Source organism: Mustela putorius, unplaced genomic scaffold, assembly GCF_011764305.1.
Source record: "Mustela putorius furo isolate JIRA1106 unplaced genomic scaffold, ASM1176430v1.1 tig00003853_pilon_pilon_pilon, whole genome shotgun sequence".
NCBI lineage: Eukaryota > Metazoa > Chordata > Mammalia > Carnivora > Mustelidae > Mustela > Mustela putorius.
In genome coordinates, this window is record NW_025422005.1 from 26649271 (window position 1) to 26672707 (window position 23437).

At 36.0% G+C, this 23437-nt stretch overlaps 1 protein-coding gene across 13 annotated transcripts in view; it reads left to right on the plus strand.

Moving 5' to 3' along the window:
- ZMYM4 (zinc finger MYM-type containing 4) overlaps window positions 1-23437 on the plus strand; it is a 155156-nt gene that overhangs the window by 71247 nt on the left and 60472 nt on the right. For 9 of the 13 annotated variants that reach the window (XR_006601710.1, XM_045064181.1, XM_045064179.1 and 6 more), the window contains 2 exons: window positions 21161-21685; window positions 23364-23425. The exons of 2 other annotated variants lie outside the window; for them this stretch is intronic. Coding sequence is in view for 10 of the 11 variants with exons in the window: in XM_045064181.1 (XP_044920116.1) it covers window positions 21161-21685; window positions 23364-23425 (587 nt within the window). In the remaining variant the exon portion in view is untranslated. Of the gene's footprint in view, window positions 1-7238; window positions 7342-21160; window positions 21686-21835; window positions 22018-23363; window positions 23426-23437 lie in introns of those variants that run through there. 2 more of the 13 variants (XM_045064178.1, XM_004740831.3) reach the window with 2 other exon arrangements.

Consider the following 23437-nt stretch of genomic DNA (forward strand, 5'->3'; position numbering starts at 1 on the left):
ACTAGCTCTCCTGAACTTAGTGGTCTTGGAATAATCTGTAAGTTTATTCATTCATATCTGGTCTGGGCTTTGAGGGCACAAAAACTGGGACTGCCAGCTTGAGTGCCTCCTATGTGTCAGCATGGCAGCTTCAGGATAGTAAGACATTTTTGTTGGTGGCTCAGGCTCCAAGCAAGAGTAGTTCAGTGAATAAGGTGGAAGCTGTATCTTTTCTGACCTACCTTCAGAAGTCACATAGCATCACTTCCACCACATTCTTTTGGCTATGAGGAGGTCAGTCACAAGCATGCTTAGATTTAGAAGAAAAGAGTATTCATACCTCACTTCCTGACAGAAGGGTCAAAGTCACATTGTAGAAAACCATGTAGACAGGAGCTACTGTTGCAGCCATATTTGGAAAATACAACCTGACTTCACAACATATAATGCTATCATAGGATATTTTATTATGTATCAGAAGATGACTTTAAAAAAATTAATCTTTTAGGTCTATATTTGGATCTTCGTAACGTTGACTGCCTCCTATAATATAGAAACACAGATTGATGAATCTGATCATATATAATTTTTTTACAAGTAACGTTTTCTCTCTTAGTCTTTCCTTTTTTTTAAAAAAAGATTTTATTTATTTTTTATTTGAGATAGAGAGCACAAAAGAGCACAAGTGGAAGGGAGGGGCAGATGGAGAGGGAGAAGCAGATGCCCTGCTGAGCAGGGAGCCTGACAGGTGTTTCATTCCAGGACCCTGGGATCTTGACCTGAGCCAAAGGCAGACGCTTTATCAACTGAGCCACCCAGGTGCCCCAAGTTTTCCTTTCCATATTATTGTCCCTATACCTCCATCCCACCTACACCTTTGTAGGTAGTCTTCCATGTTTTTCTCCATTGTTTCTAAAATCATTATTTGCATAAATGTATACAGATAAATATATGTAAGGGTTTTGAAGCTTTTTAAAATTTTTTTGTTCAGCAGGTGGTGTCATCATTTACATAGATTTTTCTGCCTACCTTCTCTCATTTAGGAGTATTTTATGATATCCTTCCACCTCAACTGGGAGAGCTCCAGCTCTTTGTAATATCCCATGATTTAGATGTACAAGTCATCTTTTGCCCTGCTAGGCATTGATATTATTTTAGTTTTTTTTACCATAATGAATGATGATGCATTAAAATTCCTTTAAGAAGGTCCTTATGTGGGTTAAAAATGTCCATTTTGTATGTGTACGTAGATTATGAAGAGTGGGTATTGTTCAGTAAAGGTATGTGTAATTTTAATAGATGTTGCTTGCCTGCTTTTCAAAATTTGAATGCCTTACATTTCCATGAGAAGTGTATAAGAACACCCCCCCCATCCCATTAATGTATATTTTAGTTCTTCTTCAGGTTTGGCGATCTGACGGATATGAAATAGCACATTATTAACTTGATTCTGCATTTTTCTTAACTCCTGTTGAATTGAATTAAGCAGTTTTTAATAAGTTCAGCATTTGGACTGGCTCCTCTGTATTGTCTAGTTATAAATATTTGTTAACTAAATAAGTATTCTTTACCCGTTATCTTAAAGTTTTTTCATGACAATTTGTAGTCTTAAAATTTTCAAAAAAATATATTTTTAAAGATTTTCTTTATTTGTCAGAGAAAACAAATGGGAAGCAGCAGGCAGAGGGAGAAGCTGACTCCCTTCTGAACAAGGAGCCTGATAGAGGACTTGATCCCCAGGACCCCAGGGTCATGATCCAAGCTGAAGGCAGACGCCCAACTGATTCACTCAGGCATCCCTAAATTTAAATTTTTAAAAAGATTTTATGTATTTATTTAGCAGGAGTGCACACATGCACACATAAGCAGGGGGAGGGGCAGTGGGAGATTGAGTGAGGGATTCCCAAGCAGACTTCATGCTGAGCATGGATCCCCGACAATGTGGGGCTTCATCTCAGGACCCTGAGATCATGACCCGAGCTGAAATCGAGTCCAAATCTCAACTGACTAGCCACCCAGCCATGCCAGGCTTTTTTAATACTGTAATATTAGTTGTTAAGGTGAGTCATAGTAGGCATGGTAAAGATAAATCTGAAAGAAGATTTAGGTATACCTTTTTTTTTTTTTAAAGATTTTAAAGATTTTATTTATTTATTTGACAGATCACAAGTAGGCAGAGAGGCAGGCAGAGAGAGAGAGGAAGGGAAGCAGGCTCCCCGCTGAGCAGAGAGCCCAATTCGGGGCTTGATCCCAGGACCCTGAGACCGTGACCTGAGCCGAACGCAGAGGCTTAACCCACTGAGCCACCCAGGCACCCTCAGGTGTACTTTTAAAAAGATGGTCATTCACTCAGAAAATTTAACTTAATAGAATATGTGACCTACAGTTCTTTAAATAATGGAGTAGGAGTTTTTGATTTCCTTTTTTTGTTTCCTTTTGTTTGCGTCATCATCTTTTCCTAAACAAAAAAAATTTTTTAAGACTTTATTTATTTATTTGAGAGAGAGAACATGCAGAAGAGAGAGACAACACAAGTAGGAGGTAGAGGGAGAAGTGGACTCCCCGCTGAGCAGGGAGCTGGATGCTGGACTCCATTCCAGGACTTTGGGATCATGACCTGAGGCCAAGTCTGCTCAACCAGCTGAGACACCCAGGTGCCCCTAAACAAATGTTTTTAATATAAAAAAATTTGATCTTTTTACAATCACAGTTTGCAGTCTTGGTTAAAAAAGTTTTCCTTACCCTTTAAATATATGCTATCCTAGTTTCTTGGAGTATGAGAAAATACTTTTATAAAATATTAAATACAAAATATTTATAATGTGAGCTATATTAAAAATAAAAGCCCTTGGCTTCACCACCCTGCTTTTTAAAAATGTGCATTGGGGCGACTGGGTGGCTCAGTGGGGTAAAGCCTCTGCCTTCAGCTCAGGTCATGATCCCAAGGGTCCTGGGATTGAGCCCCATAACAGGCTCTCTGCTCAGCAGGGAGCCTGCTTCCTCCTCTCTCTCTGCCTATCTCTCTGCCTATTTGTGATCTCTGTCAAATAAATAAATAAAATATAAAAAAAATAAAATGTGCATTTTTTTTGTGTGTTTCATGCCAATCCTTCAGTCCCATTTTGTTCTTGTCTCCAAATAGCTATTATCCTGGATTTTGCTTATTTCCTTGCTTTTCTGTATACTTTTTATGGCCTCTACACCATTAACAAGATATTCTTTAGTTTTGCTTGTTTATGGACTTTGTGTAGTTTTTGAATTCTATTGTATGTTACCACTTTCTGTTTATTATATATTCCTGAGACTTGACTATACTGTTGTATGTAGCTGTGATTCATTTATCAGTGATTTGTATTTATTCAGTAAATACAATTTTAAAAAACCATGGTAAAAACATAAAATGTAGCATCTTAATTATTTTCTTTAAAGGTTTATTTATGTATTTATTTATTTAGGGAGAGAGAAAGGGAGCTCCTGTGTGAGTAGCTGGGAGCGGCAGAGGGAGAGTGAGAGACCAAAGCCTCAATCAAACAGGCTCCCTGCTGATCGCGCAGTTGGAGGTGGGGCTCAATCCCAGGATCCTGAGATCTTGCCCTGAGCTGAAACCAAGAGTCACCAAGAGTTGGCTGCTCAAGGAAACGAGCTATCCAGGCAACCCCCAATCTTAATTATTTTTAAGTGTATAATTCAGTATCCTAAGACTGAGCTCTTTAAAGGCGCCTTTGAATAGCCCTTTCAAAAAGAACTTTTGTTCAAACCACAGTTGCAATGTTAGTCAGTCTAGTTCTTTGGGTTGGGTTGGGTTGATCTCCCCTCAGATATGAACATACTTCAAAGATTTCCCACCTGTAATATTTGGGATCCAATTTCTTTATTTTAGGGCCCTGGAAGTCAAATTGTAGGAAGTACATTGATTGCTATTTTAGGCAAGTGGTCTAAAATTACTATTCTTTGTTTCTGGTATTGAAAGGTCTTGTTACTTCCTCTCTATTCCATGAGATTAGCAGAAAATGTTATAGCTCTCATTGTTACCACTGCAGTAAATTTGCTGTGATGGAAGCATAACTGTGTCTCAGTGTAGTCATAGGTCATACTGTTTCTATTGTAACAACTCAGCTGTGTGTTCTTGGCAGGTATGTAAGGGTATTAATGTGTCTGTTTCCAGTAAAACTGTGGACACTGAATTTTGAACTTCACATAATTTTCCATATGTCAGGAAATGTTTCTCCTTTGGTTGTTGGTTTTTTTTTAAACCATTTAAAAATTCTGGATCTGGCATGCACACATAGTTTATCTGCCCTTGTTCAAGAGTATATATGGGACGGTGATTGCTCAGTCCTAGCCTGTGTATATTCTAAACTTAACCAGAAATGCAGAATTTATTTTCCTAAGTAGTTTATCTATTTTCACTTATACCATTGTGTTCAGAGTTTTTTTCACTGTGCATCTGGCCAACACGTGATGATATTGGACTTTTAAATTTTGTCAGTATGGTAGATACAACATGGAATTGATATTTTTTAAAACATTGCATTTCCTTGATTAGTAATTTAGTTGAATTTTTTCATGTTTTTAGCCATTTCTGTTTCCTCTTTGGCAAAACACCTGTTTAATTAAATGTGTTGTCCACTTGCTATTTGGTTCTTGGTCTTTTCTTTTCTTTTAGATTTTGTTTATTTATTTGACAGACAGAGATCATAAGTAGGCAGACAGGCAGGCAGAGAGAGAGAGGGGGAAGCAGGCTCCCTGCTGAGCAGAGAGCCCGATGCGGGGCTCGATCTCAGGACTCTGGGATCATGACCTGAGCCAAAGGCAGAGGCTTTAACCCACTGAGCCACCCAGGCGCCCCTGTTCTTGGTCTTAACTGAATTGGAGAAGCTCTCTAAATATCCTTAACAAAAATTCATCACTTACAGTTATTGCAAATAACTTCCAATTCATGACTTGTGTTTTAAAAGTTTTTTCATAAGGAGAAGTTAATTTTAATGCAGTTGAATCATAGTAAATTTATGAGTCTTTTCCGTTATGTTTGCTTTTAAAATAAAGTTTCCTTTTGGAAAAGCTTATCTAGGCTGAGATAAGAAAGAGACCTTGTATATTATTTCCTGAAATAGTCATTGATTTTATCTTTTACATGTAGCTCTTGAATTATCCTAGATTTAATTGTTTATATAGCTTGGGTTAAGGTTTCTTAATTTGATTTTTTCATAATGCTAACAGATTGTCTCACCACCATTTATCAAGTAGTACTTCCTTTTCATGGTGATCTATGAACCTACTCTATAATGTGTATCTGGGGTTTTTCCCACATTTTTGGGTAGGCTATTTGTTTATTTCTGGGCAGTACCATGTTTTAATTAATTTGATGTATGATAAATCTTGATAATCTGATACTTCACATCCCAGAAAATTGTTTTTTTTTTTTTAAGATTTTATTTATTTATTTGGCAGACAGAGATCACAAGTAGGCAGAGACGCAGGCAGAGAGAGAGAGAGGAGGAAGCAGGCTCCCTGCTAAGCAGAGAGCCCAATCCGGGACTCGACCCCAGGACCCTGGGACCACTACCTGAGCCGAAAGCGGAGGGAGGCTTTAACCCACTGAGCCACCCAGGCGCCCCCAGAAAATTGTTCTTTAGGAATATTTTGCTGATTCTTGCCAGTGTTCATTTTAGAAATATTTTACCAATTTCCTTTAAATAACAAAATAAAATAACAAAATTGGGAATAGATTGGAATTTTCCCGAGTCTGTAGATGAACAGAGGATTTGTATGTATGTAATATTTAGTCTCCTATCTATGAACTTGGTATGTCTTTCCATTTATTTAAATCTTTAATGCTTTTCAGTAACATTTTATGACCTGTAGAGGATTACCTTGTAAGCTTTTTATGTTTTAGCATTTAAGTCTTAATTAATTTGACATTTATTTTTGGATGTAGGATAAGATTAGGATTCACTCTTTTTTTTCAAATGGGTGGCGCATGCTATTGGATGTTAAATAATTCATCTTTCCATCTAAATAGTTGATCTTTTTGTCACTGAACTGAATTGGCACTGAGATATATTTAAGTTCTATATGTGTGGAAATCTCTTTCTGGAAATTGTTAAAATTCTGTTAATATTTACAAAATTATATATTACTATATATTAATATTTATTTCTATACCAGTGTCATTGGTTTTATTTGTATGTATTATTATATAAAATATTTTATTATTACTATATATGCATTGGCTTTGGGTATAGACATTTTCCTGCTGTGTTAAGCCATTGCCTTCTTAATTTTATCCTTTGTTCATTTTATTTTATTTAATTTTATTTAACTTTAATTTTATCTATTTTTTTAAGTAGGCTCTGTGCCCATTGTGAAACCCAATGAGGGGCTTGATTCATGACCTGAGCTGAGACCAAGAGTGGGACACTTAATTAGCTGAGCCACCCAGGCATCCCATCTTTTGTTATTTTAGTTTTTTAAAGAGAGGGGTGGTTACAGGAAGAGGGAGAGAGGATCTCAAGCAAGCTCTGCCTAGCATTGAACCTGAAATGGGTCGTCTCCAACTCGTGATCCTGAGATCATGACCTGAGCGGAAACCAAGAGTTGGCCGCTTAGCCATCTGTACCATCCAGGTGCCCCTAAATCTAGTAGTATTTTATTTATTCACTTATTTATTTATAAAGATTTTATTTATTTATTTGACAGAAAGAGAAACGAGAGAGAACACTAGCAGGGAGAGTGGGAGAGGGAGAAGTGGGCTTCCCACTGAGCAGGGAGCCCCATGTGAGGCTCCATCTCAGGACCCTGGGATTAGGACCTGAGCCAAAGGCAGATACTTAATGACTGAGCCACCCTGGCACCCCTCTAGTAGTAAAATTTTTAGTAGCAGTAAAATTTGAATCTGTAGTTATCCATACAAAACCCTATCAACTAAAATTATTTTATTTCTCTTTTCCAGTGACTGCTCAAGTTATATAATTTATTATTTTTTTTTAAATTTAGAGGATTACATTAAATGATAATCATGGTAATTGTCACCATTGACTAATTTATGAGTTCAGTTAGTTGCTTCTCATATTTTGTTATTTAGGGCTTATTATTGTTAGTTTGTATCACTTAGGCTTTATTACATTTTTTTAAAAGGTTTTATTTACTCAAGAGAGAGAGCATGACTGGCCGGAGGAGCAAGGGGAGAGGGAGAAGCAGGCTTCCCACTAAGCAGGGAGCCTGATGATAGGACTCGGTCCCAGGACCCCAGGATCATGAGCTGAGCTGAAGGCAGATGCTTAACCATCTGAGCCACCCAGGCACCCTACATTTTTAAAAATATATTCCCAGTTTACCTTGTGGAATGGCTGAAAAATACTGGTAATTCATATATTCCTGGATTCCATTTGTTAATATTTTGTTAAAATGGATAGTTTGTTTACACTTGGAGTTATAGCTTTATTAAATGTTTTCTAGAATTCACCAGTGAAATTTAGGCTTGGAGATTTCTTGGTGTGAGAGTTTAAGTTATAAATTAAAATGTTCAAGTAGAAATTAAGTTTTTCTATTTTTATATTTCATCTTTTGTCAGTTCTGGCAAGTTTTCTTTTTCTTTTTTTTTTTTTTAATTTTATTTATTTATCAGAGAGAGAGAGGGGGAGAGAGCGAGCACAGGCAGACAGAATGGCAGGCAGAGGCAGAGGGAGAAGCAGGCTCCCTGCCGAGCAAGGAGCCCAATGTGGGACTCGATCCCAGGACGTTGGGATCATGACCTGAGCTGAAGGCAGCTGCTTAACCAACTGAGCCACCCAGGCGTCCCCAAGTTTTATTTTTCAAGGAGTTTATCCATTTTATTTAAATGGTCTTTTTGTCTTTTGAATTTGAGGCAATTTAGTGGGAAGGACAGTGGCATCTAATTGTGGTTTTAATTTGCATTTTCTTGCTAATGATGTGTCACATCTTTTTTAATGGGTGGATTGGTCATTCTTAAATATTCTTTTGTGAAGTGTCTATTCAAATCATTGCCCATTTTAACTTCGGTAGTATGTTTTTTTGTTATTAGGTAGTAAGGATTCTTACAGGTTTTGGATGCAAGTCTTCTGTTACATAGACCAATAGATTGAAATAGGTGGGGATATTTATCTCCATCTATCTGTATCTGTCTGCAAATTTCTTCATATCCATCCACCCATCTTGTGACTTGGCTTTTCATGACCTCAGTGGTGTCCTTGAAAAGCACAGTTTTTAATTTTGATGAAAAAAGCCCTCATTTTATTATTATTTCTCTATTTTTGTGATCTGTGTTCTTTGTGTCCTAAGAAACATATTCCAAGATCATGAATATTTATACTTTCCCCCCCTAGAAATTTGATGGTTTTAGCTTTAGCTTTTATAATTAGGTTCATCATCCATGTCAACTTGGTTTTTGTATATAGTATAATGTAAGAGTCAAATATATAGTTTTGTGTGTGGTATATAGTTGATTCAGCACCATTTATTGAAAAAGTTATTCTTTTATTGATTTGTCTTGGTACTTCTGTTGAAAATCAGTTATCTGTATGCTGGGTCAATTTCTGGGCTCACTATGTTCTGTGGATCTATAGGTCTGTTCTTAGGCTGATACCGCACTGTCTTGACTAATTTTATATTAAATCTAAGGCATATTTTTCAAAGTTGTTTTACTATTCTAGATACATTTTTTTAAAGATTTTATTTGTTTATTAGAGAGAGAGCATGAGCAGGGGGAGGGGCCGAGGGAGAGGGAGCAGGAGCCCACTTCAGGGATTGATTCCAAAACCCTGGGGTCATAACCACCCTAAGTCAAATGCTTAACCAACTGAGCCACCCAGATGCTCCATTCCACCTCTGTTCTTTCTTTTCTTTTCTTTTTTTTTTTAAAGATTTTCATATTTTTTTATTTGACAGAGAGAGATCACAAGTAGGCAGAGAGAGAGAGGAGGAAGCAGGCTCTCCGCCAAGCAGAGAGCCTGATGTGGGACTCGATCCCAGGACCCCGAGATCATGACCTGAGCTGAAGGCAGAGGCTTAACCCACTGAGCCACCCAGGCGCCCTCCACCTCTGTTCTTAAATATTGTTTTCTCTGTAGAAGTCCTTTGCATTTACATATATATTTTGGAATTAATATATAAATTTATACAGATAAGCCACTGGGACTTTGATTGGAATTGCATTATCTGTAGATTAATTTGGGGGAGAAGTGACATCTTAAATATATTCAGTTTTCTTATTTAGGTCTTCTCTGTTTAAATAGTATCTAGATTATTAAGTTTCTAAATAATCTTGTACTTCTTAGTCTACATATTCTGCACATGTTTAATAAAATTTAATATAAATAAAAATAAAAATAAATAAATATATGTATGTGTACATATCTATATCTGTCTATCTATAGCCTTTCCAGTATTGTGCCTGGATTTTTTGTTTGTGGATCAGTTTATGAACAGCTTTCCCGCACGGAGATAGCCAGTTATTCCTTGCTACGTTATTGAATAATAATCCTTTCTTTGCTTCCTTCAAATGTATTTCTACTTTTTATTACATTATAATGATTGAAAATTCTTTTTTCCGGTTTCCAAATGACCTTTATTATCTTTGTAGATATACTCCCTGGTCTGAGGACTTTCTCTTCTCTTTATATTGTTTGCTCAAAGATTTTTTTAATGAATGAATATTAAATTTTGTCAGATGATTTCTCTTCATTTACTGAGATGGTTTTGTTTTTTCTTTTATTGTGTTATGTGGTGAACTGACTTATTTCAGTACTAAACCTATGTTGCATTCATGGGTTAAATCCTACTTTGTTTTGATGTATTATTTGTTTTATATATTTTTATTCAGTTTGCTAGTATTTTAAGTATGCTAGTCTTTTAAGCATCTATATTTATGAAGGGTATTGGTGTAAAGTTCCTTTTTTTGTTGTTAAAGATTTTATTTTTTATTTTTTTTAAGACTTTGTTTATTTGACAGAAGGTGATCACAAGCAGGCAGAGAGGAGGAAACAGGCACCCTGCTGAGCAGAGAGCCTGATGGGCTCATCCCAGGACCCTGGGATCATGACCTGAGCCGAAGGCAGAGGCTTTACCCCACTGAGCCACCCAGGCGCCCTAAAGATTTTATTTATTTATTGAGAGGGAGAGAGAGATTTTAATTGGGGTGGAGCAGAGGGAGAAGGGACAAACAGAGTCCATGCTGAGCTTGGGGCCCCATGTAGGGTTTGATTCCAGGATGCTGAGATCATGACCTGAGCTGAAATCAGAGTCCATGCTTACCCTGACTGAGCTACCCAGGCTTTGCAAGTTCTCTTGTAATGTCTTTCTTTGGTTCTGATTCCAGAGTAATACTAATCCCATAAAATTCGTTAGGAATTACTCCTTTCTTTTATATTTATTGAAAGAATTCATGTAAGACTGGTATTACATTTCTTTAAATATTTAATTTGTTAGTAAAGTTATTTGGGCCTGGTGCTATTCAGATTTCCTTTTTCTTCTATGTCTGGTTTGGCAGTTTGCACTTTTCAAGGCATTTCCTGTAAGTCAGCATAGCTGAAAGGAACTTTGCTGATGATGGAAGTGTTCTTTATGTACACTATTAAAGTATAGTAGCCACTAGGTACTGTGGTAGTTGAGCATTTGAAATGTCATGAGTGCAGAACTGAAGTTTTAATTTAATTTAAATAGACATAGGTGGCTGGTGGCTTCCTTTGTTGGACAGTGAAGATCTAAGCTGGCACATTTATTTCCATAAAGTTCTTTTTTTTGGGGGGGGTAAAGATTTTATTTATTTATTTGTCAGAGAGAGAGAGAGAGTGCACAAGCAGGCAGAGTGGCAGGCAGAGGCGGAGAGAAGCAGACTCCCTGCCGAGCAATGATCCCGATGTGGGACTCCATCCCAGGACCCTGGGATCATGATCTGAGCTGAAGGCAGCGGCCCAACCGACTGAGCCACCCAGGCTTCCCTTCCATAAAATTCTTAATAATTTTTAAATGTATTATCATTCAATTCATAGCTTTTAAAAATTTATTCTTAATTAAGGTTATATTTTTTAAAGATTTTATTTATTTATTTGAGAGTTTGCATGCGAGAGCATGAGCAGGGGGAGGGGCACAGGAAGAAGCCGACTTCTCTCTGAGCAGCAATCCTAGTGCGGGACTCAATCCCAGGACCCTGGGATCATGACCTGAGCTCAAGGCAGATGCTTAACCAGCTGTGCCACCCAGGTGACTCTGTTTATTTTCATTCTCTATGAAATCATCACTACTGTACCTTTCATTCCTGATACTAGTAATTTTTTGTTCTGTCTCTCCCAACTTCATATTAATTTTTATTAGCATATTTAATTGTGAATATACATAAACTGAAATTTACCATCTTAGCTTTTTTTTTTTGAGAGACTCTTAAGTAGACTCCACCCCCAGCACGTGAGCTTGATGTGGGGATTGATCTCACAAACCTGAGATCATCACCTGAGCCGAAATAAAAAAGTTGGATGCTTTATTGACTGAGCGACCCAGGCACCCCTACCTAGATCTTAGCTACTTAAAAAAAAATTTTTTTTAATTCATTTATTTATTTGATAGATCACAAGTAGTGGAGAGGTAGGCAGAGAGAGAGAGAGAGAGAGAGAGAGAGAGAGAGAGTGTGTGTGTGTGTGTGTGTGTGTGTGTGTGTGTGAAGCAGGCTCCCTGCTGAACAGAGAGCCCGGTTTGGGGCTTGATCCCAGGACCCTGAGATTATGACCTGAGCCAAAGGCGGAAGATTAACCCATTGAGCCACCGAGGCACCCGATCTTAGCCATTTTTAAGTGTACAATTCAGTAATGTTAAGTACACTGGCATTGTTGTGCAACCAGTCTCCATAACATTTTCCATCTTGCAAAACGGAAACTGGTATCTTTTAAATAATAACTCCCCCCTCCTCCTCCTCCCTCTAGCTGTGTCAGCCACCCTTCTACTTTCTATCTATGAATTTGACTACTCTGGGTACCTCATATAAGTGGAATCATACTATGTTTATGTTTTTATGACTGGCTTATTTCACTTAACATAATATCCTCAAGGTTCTTCCATGTTGTAGCCTGTGCCAGCATTTCCTTCCTTTGCAATTAGTAAAATTGGTGTATCTTTTGTTTAATGAGCTTATAAGAGTAATAGAGTGAAATTATTACAATTTTACTGATGCTGTTGAGAGCAAAAAAGTGCATGTCAATCTGTATAGTCTTATAGCTCTTAAAATTACTATTTTAACATTGCAATTTTTTCTGGCTATAAGGAATAGGGTAAAAAATTGGGTTCTGGGTATGAACAGTTCCTGTTTATCTCATAGAAAGAGTTATCAGCTGATTCTGGTGGGTAAGAAGGGAGATAAGATGAAAATTAAAAATTTCATTTTATAAATAATATAACCATGTTACAGAAATTTTGGGATTAGAAGGAAGAATAGCAGGAATGTATAACTATAGGACACAGCTGGAATTGTTTCCTCATACTTCTGTGGCATGTGCTTCCGGAACTATTGCCTAAATTACTTTTACTTTTATGATGTTTTTAAAATTTCATTTTATTCTGCTTTGAAAAATAATATGCATTGAAATACTGAAATATTATAAAAACATGTAAATGTTTTACTTCATTAAAGTGTATGAGATTCTGTTACAGTGATGTATTTTAGTTTTAATAGACCTTGGACAGTTTTTAGGTATATACGGAATGTATCAATTATTTTATTTTATTTTATTTTACAGAGAGTGGATAAGCAGGGGGAGTGGAAGGCAGAGGGAGAGGGAGAAGCAGACTCCCTGCTGAACAGGGAACCTGATGCAGGGGCTCCATCCCAGGACCCTGAGATTATTTCCTGTGCCAAAGGCAGATACTTAACGACTGAGCCACCGAGGCACCCCAGCTATCTTTTGTTTCTAATAGAGTGCATGAGGGGAGGGGAGGGGCAGAGAGACAAAAAGAATCTTTAGTAGACTCTGTTGAGTGGAAGGAAGTCTGATGGGAGGCTCGATCTCACTATCCTGAGATCATGACCTGAGCTGAAATCAAGACTCAAGTCATTCAACAGACTGAGCCACCCAATGCGTCTCTGCATGTTATCAGTTTGTAGATATTGCTGCTTTCTTGATAATTACTTTTAGAGCACTATAAATATCAGTGAACATTAAATAAAGTAGTCTGTTGCCTTTAGTTGTCCTCAGTGAAGAACAAATGGTTATTTGTTTTATAAGGTATTTTATAATTGCTTTAAAATCACGTTTTTTTATCTTAATAGTGTACAAAGTAGACTGTTGAAATTGATTATGTGTAATTTCTGTCAGAGGTATATCAAGTGTCAGCATTTGTTGGTCACCTTTTAGTTATAAATAAAATGAAATCACTCTAAATATTCCTTGGTTTCAAACTCCCCCCCCCCATGGGAAAGATAAAAGCAAAAATTAGTAAAAGTAAGTTCTGTGAATCTTACCTATGAGTCTCATCTGTCCTTATTGAATTTGTAGAGGTTACAATGACTTACTTGAATAGTTCCACAATAACAATGCATAATTAAATACAAACAAGAAAAGAGAGCTGTAATCTTCAGTTGGGACTTCTTGAGGGAACTCATTCATCTTCATTAGGACTTAACAGTCATTTCTGGTATGGTAGGACATTCATTGGTTCATCTTTGTTGGTAGAAGATTCAATGGGCTGGGTTAGTGGGCTGTTTTCGTGGAAGAAATTGGACCATCTGATAAAGAGCTTGACTTGATAAATCTGAAGATTGCTTTCAACCTCTGGATGTGGTGATTTACTATCTGCATAGTTTATTTATGGCTGGCTCATAAAAAACTAGGACCTGTTACTCAAGGGGTGCTCTCTGCATCAGCAATATTAGCATCACCTGGGAGTATCTTAGAACTCAAATTCTGGCTCTCATCCTTGACCTACAGAATGAGAATCTTTTCGGGGGTGATGTGGAAATCAAGTATCTGTTTCCAGTAAGGTCACCAAGAGATTCTGATGGCCGATAATCATTGATTAAGCTTTGCTTTAGCTCAATGATCCTCCAGCATATCTGTGCATTAGAAGCAAGATTATCTAGGGGGTGCTTGTTTTTGTTTTGTTTTTGAATTCTTTACAGTGAGATAAAATTCGTATATAACATTGCATTAGTTTTAGCTATGTATCATATTGCTTTGCTTTATGTATGTATTGTAAAATAATTACTGTAATAAGTTAATATCCATTGCCAGTTATCTAACTTTGACACATATAGAAATATATTTTATATGGAGACCTATGTGTATACAAGCATTTTTGTAGTATTACTTACTATCACTCTGAATGATGTACTTCGTTTTCTATTCTAGCCTTTTTAAAAAAATTTTTTTTTTAATTTTTTAAGTAATCTCCATGCGTAACATGGGGCTTGAACTCACAACCCTGAGATCAAGAGTCATATGCTCTACTCACTGAGCCAGCCCCATGCCTCTTCTATTCTAACCTATTAAAAAACAATTTTGTGGCCCTGGCTTGCTTATGGGAAATACCTGCAAGTTGAAAGAACACTGGATTATTGTATTCTAATTATTGTCCAATTTCCATGAAAAGTTTTCTATTGTTACTGGCCTATTAATAGCCAAGGTTGGTTTTCAGTTTAGTATTATATATATGAATTACCATTCTTTGTATTACTGTTAAGTGTATCCTAATGAGAGTCAGGGTCTGTCAATAAGGGTAGAAGTTAGAATGTCAGACAAAGCCACATAAATTCAGCTGTTGATGAATTTCATGTTTACCAAGAGTCAGTGTTTTCAAACCTATTTCTTTTAGTAATACTTGTCATAGTAATTGTATGATTTTAATTGTTTTTACACTAATGAAGTTTACTCTGAAAAGTGAGTTGTTTTCTGTGAATAATTTGAATGCTTTGGAAAAACTTAGTAGGTAAGTCAGTAAAAACATGGAGGTGCAAGTGTCTTTATTTTGTCATCCTGCTTTAAAGAAACCAAAAGAGCAGTCATGAACTTTGCATTATGAATGGGACTTGTAAGAAAGAACTCAGATTAGCATGCATCTTTTGCAAGTATTGGTTGATCATCAAATGATTGGACAGTGTGCCTTAATATATCCCAAATAAAAATAAATGTTTCATTTTTTTAATGATTCCTGGCTTTATTGGATTTTAACTATTAAACTACATTCTTGATTTTATAGTTCAATGAGGCTTTTATTATTGAGGAAATTTTATTTTAATGAGTCAAAATCATCTCTTAGAAATATGTCAAAATGAACCAAGATTACCTTGTTTTATGCTTATTCTTACTTGTTTTACATGCTTCAGAGTTTTTCTTTTCTTTTCTTTTTTTTAATCTAAGAGAGAAAAGCAACCTTAGTGTTCCCATCTCAAGAAATGATACCTTGTTGAAATGATACCATGTTGAAGAGAGAGAACCATGATTTTTTTTTAAAAGAATTTATTTGTTTGAGAGAGAGAATGAGAGAGAGAGCAATAGAGGGGAGAGGGTCAGAGGGAGAAGCAGATTCCCCACTGAGTAGGGAGCCTGATGGCGGGACTTGATCCTGGGACTCTAGGATGAAGACCTGAGCTGAAGGCAGTCGCCCAACTAACTGAGCCACTCAGGCACCCGAGAACCATGATTTCTAAAGTTAAAATTAAAATTAACCTTACTTTATCTCTGAAAATTATGCTTTGATTAAGAGCAAAAATGTATGAAGGCATCAAGTAATATATTGGCAATGAAAGCAACAGCCCTTTTGCACTGTTCACTTTCGTGTTTATTGCATTTCTTGGTTGGTTTTGTACCATCATTTTAAGGTATGTTGATTCTTAGGTATAGTGTAGAAATATCAGTATGCCTCTTAAAGCAATGACTAAGCAGGAAGACCAGGAGTAAAAAGCTAACCTGGCATCATGAAGTTTACTTGCAGTATCAAATGAAAATATTGTACTTAAATTGCTTAAAATAACTTTAATTCTCCTTTCACAAAGTCTTACAACTTACTTGAATTTAACGTTAACGTATACTCCTATCATCCTTTATGAAGGAAGTTTATGTACTGATCATATCCCCTGTTACACACAAATTTTCCTTCTGAACTCATTAGTTAGTATCTTTTATTGGGTCATTCCCATGAGTATACTACAAGCTGTAATATTCTCCATCTTTTAAAAATAACAAGAACAATTCACCAGAAAGTAAAAAAATAACAAGGAAAACAGAACAAAAATATAAAGTCAGAAAGAGTCTTTACTGCTGCATATTATAACAGTTTCTGCTTATTTTCTTTATTTTAGAGCAAAATTCTTTTGGAGAGTTTTCTGAACTTAAGGTTCCCCACTCCTGTCTTCTCTGTCTCTGTTGTCTCTGTTGAGGTCAACCCTCTCCAATTTACACATTCATTTTTCCACTGATAAAGCTTTTGTCAAGTTAGAAGTTCATTTCCGCATTACCAGTATTAATAATCATTCCTGATCTTCATTTTATGTTTTATCTCAGTAGCTTTTGTTACGGTTGCTCAGGCCTTTCTTGTTGAACTACTTTCTTCACTTAGCTTCTTTGACTTCAGTCACCTAATTTTCTTCTTGCCTCATTGGCTGTTGCATCTTAGTTCCTTTTCCTGATTCCCTCCTTTCTACCAGATTTCTAATGTTGAAGAGGATGTTTTAGCTCTTTTCCATCCATAGTAAATAAATTTGCTAGGTGTTATCTAGTCCCATTAGTTTTAAGTACCATCTTTTTATTGATTTCCAAATATACATGTCATTGCTTGGCAAGAGCCTCTTTAACTCCTCTTTTTAATGTATGTCCAGTTGGAAATTCTCAAAATTAACAAGCCTAAGATCAAGTTACCCTTTTCTTGTCTGTTTCTCCCTTAGTGTTCCCATCTCAAGAAATGATACCTTGTGTTAACCTTTGCTTCTTTTATATCTGGCCTCTTACACATCGGGAAATGCCACAGACCTTTAAAACATACCCAGGTCTGACTGTTTCCCCACATTCACCATTACTACCCTGGTCTTAGCCACCAATTTTTCCTTGGATTACTGCAGTTGTCTCATAACTATTCTTCCTGCTTCCATTCTTCATTCCCTGTAACATTGAACAGGCTTGAAGAAGTCATATTGAAGCTAGGGTGATCCCTGTAAAATATAAATCATGTTAATCCCTCTTCAGGATCTTTTAATGACTTCCTTTCTCACTTGAATATATAGCTCTTTTTTTTTTTTATTGTCTGCAAATTCATAATAAACCTATTCTCTGGCTTTTTCTCTCTTCTCATTTTTTAGCACTCTTCCTTTCACTCATTCAGTTCCAGCCATATGGTCCTTGCTTTTCCTCACATGTGCCAAGCATGTTCACAGTGTCTAACAGCTAGGAGTCTTCCATGAGAAATTTATGCTTTCAAGTGTTACACTTGCTTCTGTGATTCTCAAATGAATGTAGTATCTTGTAGATTTAGGCTGTGAAAAACAGAAGCCATTTCTTTTGATTATTTGGGCTTTAAGGATGAGGAGAGTTCTTGTTCAGTTAATTACATGTCTTAATATAACTAGTACTTATGTTTTAACTTCGTTAAGATTTGTTCAGCCTACAGATCTCTTGTGTGATAACTAGCAAAATTTCAAATTCAAATTAGATGTTTTGTTAAAAATTGTTGTCTCTGAAGAAGCTTTAAATCTCAAGTGCATTTTCAAATAAGGGTAAAAAAACTTTTTTTCTATAAGTCATAGATATATGTGCTTCAAAACTCAAGATACAAAAGGTGTGCTTTGAAAAGTTGGTGTTTCTGTCTTCTAGCTACCCAATTATGGTATTCATAGAAAATCAATGGAAGATATTTTTATATATAAATAATTATACGTACACATAAATTTTTAAAAATAAATCAGTGATATCACTTAGATATTTCTACTTAATTAACCTGGGAAACTCCTATAAAACTACCTCATTCTGTTTTATGACCACATAATATAACATTGTAGGTATGTCTTGTAATTAATTTACCCTCATTGATGAATAGATATTTCCAGTCTTTATTGCTATAAATGTTTTTTTCATAGTTCTCTTGCAATATTATATCTGTAGGACTAATAAAACACTGTATGTTGACTCTACTGGAATTAAAAAATGAATAAAGATTACATCTGTAGGAAGTTGAAATGCTGGCTCAAAGGTATTAGTATATTTAAAGTATCATATATTTATCTTCTGGTTCTTTTATTAGGATCATACTGGTTTATATTCCTACCAGTAGTATTGGATGGTAGCAATTGGCAAACTTTTTTTTTCTTTCAAGGGCCAGATAGTAAATATTTTAGGCTTTTCAGCTCACATATGGTCTGTGTCACAAACTCTTCTTTGTATATATTTTTTGGCTTTGGGCCAAAGTCTGGCAGCTTTGGCCTATATCATAGCTGCTAGGCTGTTACCAAAACCTTTTGTCATTACAAACCTGCTATGTGAACATGGTATCTCATTGAATTATTACTTTGCATTTCAAGTAAATTATTACTTTTGCATTTCGAGTAAAGCTTATCTTTCATGTTCCTTTTCTGTGAAATGTTCACTCAAATCCTTTTATATGTGTATTTGATTGTTTCTATTTTTGCTGAGGTATGAGAATCTTAATCTTTTATTCATTAGGGAAGTGACCCTTTCTTACAGAATATATGATAAAATCTTTTCAACCACTTTATCTTTAATCTTTTGGTTTGCTTTGGGTTTTCTTTTCTTTGGGAATTATTATTATTTTTTTGGTTTTATTTAGGGAGAGAATGAGAGAGTGCATGAGTGGAAGGAGGGGCAGAGGGAGAAGGAGATGAGAAGCAGAGTGTGGAGCTTGACTTGGAACTTGATCCCATGACCCTGAGTTTATGAGTCAAAATCAAGAGTTGGATGCTCAGCTGACTGAGCTACCCAGGCACTGCTAGGAATTTTTTAATTACATTTGATCTGTTAATTGTTTTACTCAATTAATTAGTTTTTTTTAAAGATTTTTTATTTATTTGACAGAGAGATCACAAGTAGGCAGAGAGGCAGGCAAAGGTGGGGGGCGGGAAGCAGGCTCCCCGCTGAGCAGAGAGCCCAATGCTGGGCTTGATCCTAGGACCCTGAGATCATGACCTGAGCCAAAGGCAGAGGTTTTACTCATTGAACCACCCAGGTGCCCCAATAAATTAGTCTTTTATTCTAGATTTTGTGTCATTTTTAGAAAGACTTTTCCTTAGTTTAAGACTTAAAATAATTTTTCCATTTTTTAATGTCAGTATTTTATTTTTAATGTTTTTTCAAGATTTTATTTATTAGTGAGCAAGAGAGAGAGAGCGTGAGCGCACTTGTGAGAGTGCAGTAGTGCAGTAGTTGGGAAGGGAGAGGGAGAGGGAGAAGCAGACATCCTGATGAGCAGGGAAACCCAGTGCGGAACTTGATCCCAGGACCCTGTGATCATAACCTGAGCAGAAGGCAGATGCTTAACCTTCTTAGTCACCCAGGCGCCCTGATTTTTTATGTTTAAACATTAAATACCTCTGGAAATTATTTTGAGAGCAGTTAAGGATCCACTTTTTCCAAGTGGTACCCTTTTCTTCCAATACCATATCCTGAATTTAAATATAGTGATTTTGAAAAGTTCGCTTGCAATATTACTTTTTACTATTGACTTCTCATATACTAATAAAATTTGGATTAAGCTGCTGGCCATATGAAATGCATGTTCTTTCATCATGAACCATTACTGAGCATGTGCTATGTGGTCTGGTCCTAAGGATAAAGTGTTGTTGAAAGTAAGAATATGGTTGCTTCCTATATGTTCATGTAGATGTCCACAGTAAGAGATGTTGAGCGTTGGAGTAGTGACATGTGGAGAAGACTGGAGAGATATTAAGTAGTACAGTTGATAGAATTTGTCCAGAGGGAAGGAGAAGTGGACTGATTCTCTTTTCATAAGCAAACTGCTGTCTTGGTGATGCTGTTAATTAAGTGACAGAAATACAGGAAGAGTATGCTTGGAATGGGAACATGATGAGCTTGGTTTTAGAAGTACTAAGTTGGAGATTCCTGGGGTTTAGAGGAGCTAGGTGAATGTAGAGATCTGAATCTTGGAAGAAAGGTGTAAGCTAAAGTGCTTAGGAAGTTCACAGCAAAGGTGAAAGCTACGGGGGTAAATTAATCTGTTCCGAGTGTATAAAATGAGAAGACAGCTGGCATATTGAGGGCAACAACAGAGGAAGAGGTAGCATCAAATAAATTAATAGACTAGTTAGAAAGATAGGATGAAGTGTAGTGTCATAGAAACTAAAGGCCTTTATTCCAGGAGGCATATGCCACTTGACGATTGAAAAAAATCAGTTGGATTTGACCATTAGGAAATCACTGAAGATCTTAATGAGAGCAGTTCCAGTGTGAAGTTGGGACCGAAGTTGCATTAAGTTCAAAGGATTAATGACTGGGAGGTGAAGTAAAAACAAACCAGCGTAGACTTTTTTTCCTAGAGAATTGACTGTAAAGGAGAGCTGAATAAGGGCTGATAAGGGCTGCCTTTAGATATTTACTGTTGTAAACATTACCTGCTGTCTTTATTAGAGTTAAACGAGAGACAGTGAGACTTTAAGACCAGAGACCTGGGTTCTAATCTCACTTCCCCAGAATAATCACTATAATAATTAAAACTATCACTTTTCTGTTCCTTCTGTGTATCAGTTACTGTGTTAAAAGGCCTTTTATAATACTATCATTAATCCTCACCACAAATTAATCTCTAAGGTGAGTATTACACTGTTTGATAGATAAACCCGAGAGTTTATTTCTCAGGATCACATAAAAGATTTTTAGTGATCACACTATGGTTCCAACACAGTTATGTCTGATTTTGAAGTTGGTTCTCTCGCTTTCTCTCTCTCTCTCTCTTTTTTTTTTTTTAGAATGGGGTATTACATTGCCTCCTTTCTAACCCAATATAGCTTATCGAGTTTTAGGTCCCTGTTTCCTTTTCTGTCACTTTAGGGTAGTCGTATCTGTCACACATGTATCAAAGTACTAAATGAATACTGTGCTGTTATTTTTCTTATATTTTGTTTGAAAAGAAAAATTATGTATTTGGTTAAGTACCAGACAACCTTATAAATGTGGTCCTCTTTAGCACTGTCGTTTGTCTAAACAGTATTTTACTTTTTAAGGTGGTGGTATCATGGATACAGAAATGTCTGAAGATATAGACCACAACTTAACTCCTACCCTTGACAGCATGTCTTATGGAATGCCGAATCAAACAGGATCTGAAAATTCATTGCTGGATGAAGATGATTATTTTTTGAACTCTGGGGATCTTGCAGGAATTCCAGTCGTTGGTAGTGACAATGAGGATGAACAGGATTTTAGTTCAAAGGACAATCTTGTTTCTTCAATTCATACTGATGATAGCTTGGAAGTAGAGAGAAGAGTCACACAGCATGAATCAGACAATGAAAATGAAATACAAATTCAAAATAAATTAAAAAAAGACTTTCCTAAACAGTTTGATCAGGTTTCTGTCTTTAAGTCCATACGGAAAGATTTTAGTCTAGTAAGAGAAAACAGCAAAGAGACATTTTCTGGAAAGGAGAAAAATAGAGACCTAACTTATCATGAACGTGAAAAACGGTTGGATAAACCCCATAAAGAGTTGGATTCAAGGTTGAAAAGCAGTTTTTTTGATAAAGCAGGTAATAATTGTTGGAATAGAGCCATAAAACACAATAAATAACAACGTACTGATAATAATATAACGTTTATTACTTGTGATGCTAAGCAAAATATGAACAGTTAAATTCATTGTAAGCTTGTCATTTTTCTTTTATCCTTGTTCTTTGCAGAGTGACTGAATTTCTCCCAGTAACTTTTGGTAATGGTAAAAATGATTGAAAAATAGCTCTAAACCTCATTTCTCCCTTCCCTGGTTGCAATATTTTGATGAGAAGGCAAGATACTCAAGTCACCTGTTCATTTTCTTTGGTTGAACATTGGAACCTGAAGTTGGATTTAACTTCTTTGTGCTGTAAGCACTAATTCAAACTGCTGTCCCACAAATTAGTCCAACTTAGGGAGGGTTTTTCTATTTGATAACATTTCTATTGTATGTTTTAGAAGTTTCTCGGGGCCCTCTCTTGAGCCTCTTTGCCCAGTGTACCCTATACTGTAGCTCCAGTTCCATTCTTGAATATGTCACATATTTTCCTATTTCTCTGCCTTCTTTTCGCCCTGCTATTCCATTTGTCTGTATGTCCTTTTCTTTCTTTGTATATATGCTTGTAAGAGTACTTCTATCCAATAGTACCTAAGTCAAAAACCTCTTCTACTCTGTAGTCATCCCTAACCTCTCTACATGAAGAATGAATTATTTATCTGTATTTCCATAGCATTTTGTTTATACTTCATTATTTGTAGTCCTTACAGTATTATACTTCTGTATTTGTTTTGCCTTACTTACTAGTGTAGGAGTTTATTGAGAACCAGATTGTGTCTTATTCATCTTTGTATTCTTGGGGCCTAACCTGGTGTAGGGAAAATAGTAATATTAACAAATGTTTAATAGATGTGAAGGAAAGCAAGGTATAATATAACAATCCTTACGTTTTTTTCTGACAATGCTGGGAACATATGGTAGAAAGAACAAATTAGTATCATTAAAAAAGAACAATTAATTTACGTATCTATTATATACCAGGCTGCTATAAAGGGTATAGTATATTTTTCACTATATATTACTCAATATATATATTTGATATTCCTACAGGGGATAAATTATGAGGGTATTTATCCTCAAGGAACATAATGTCTAGTAGTAGAAGGGGTAAATCAAGTAGTAGAAGCATCAGTGACCAGTTGAATAGCACAAGATTTAATTTATAATTAAAGATAATGGCAGAAGATTTTTTTTTTTACAAGATTTCTTTCAAAGAATTGAAACAGTGCTTTAGGTGTTCTTAGAAAAAAGCTGATTTTTTAACTAAGTGGTCAGTGAAGATTTATAGAGGACAGGTGGATTTTGAACTAAGAAGAATCTGGAAGACCGTATAGGGATTAAGATAGATAGCGGGGCCTTGAAATGATATTAGCAGAAATGGACAAGAACAAACACAAGTAGTTTTCAGGGCATAGTGATTAAAGTAACACTTTATTTAGGTTTGAGCAAGGAAAGTGTAAAATGAGGCTAAAAGTAAGGTGGGGCCAGGCTTTTGAGTGAAGCTATCTTTTGGGTATTTTGGGGGACCCATTTCATTCTAATAAGCATCTTTATTGGACAAGAGAGGTGATTATCAAATGACAGCTTTTTAGGTCACTCTTTATAAGATTTGTTATTCATATACATGTGTTTGTTTTGTTTTTTTTTTCCTTCAATAGCTAATCAAGTTGAAGAAACATTACATACCCATTTACCACAAACCCCAGAAACAAACTTTAGGGTAAGTTTTCAG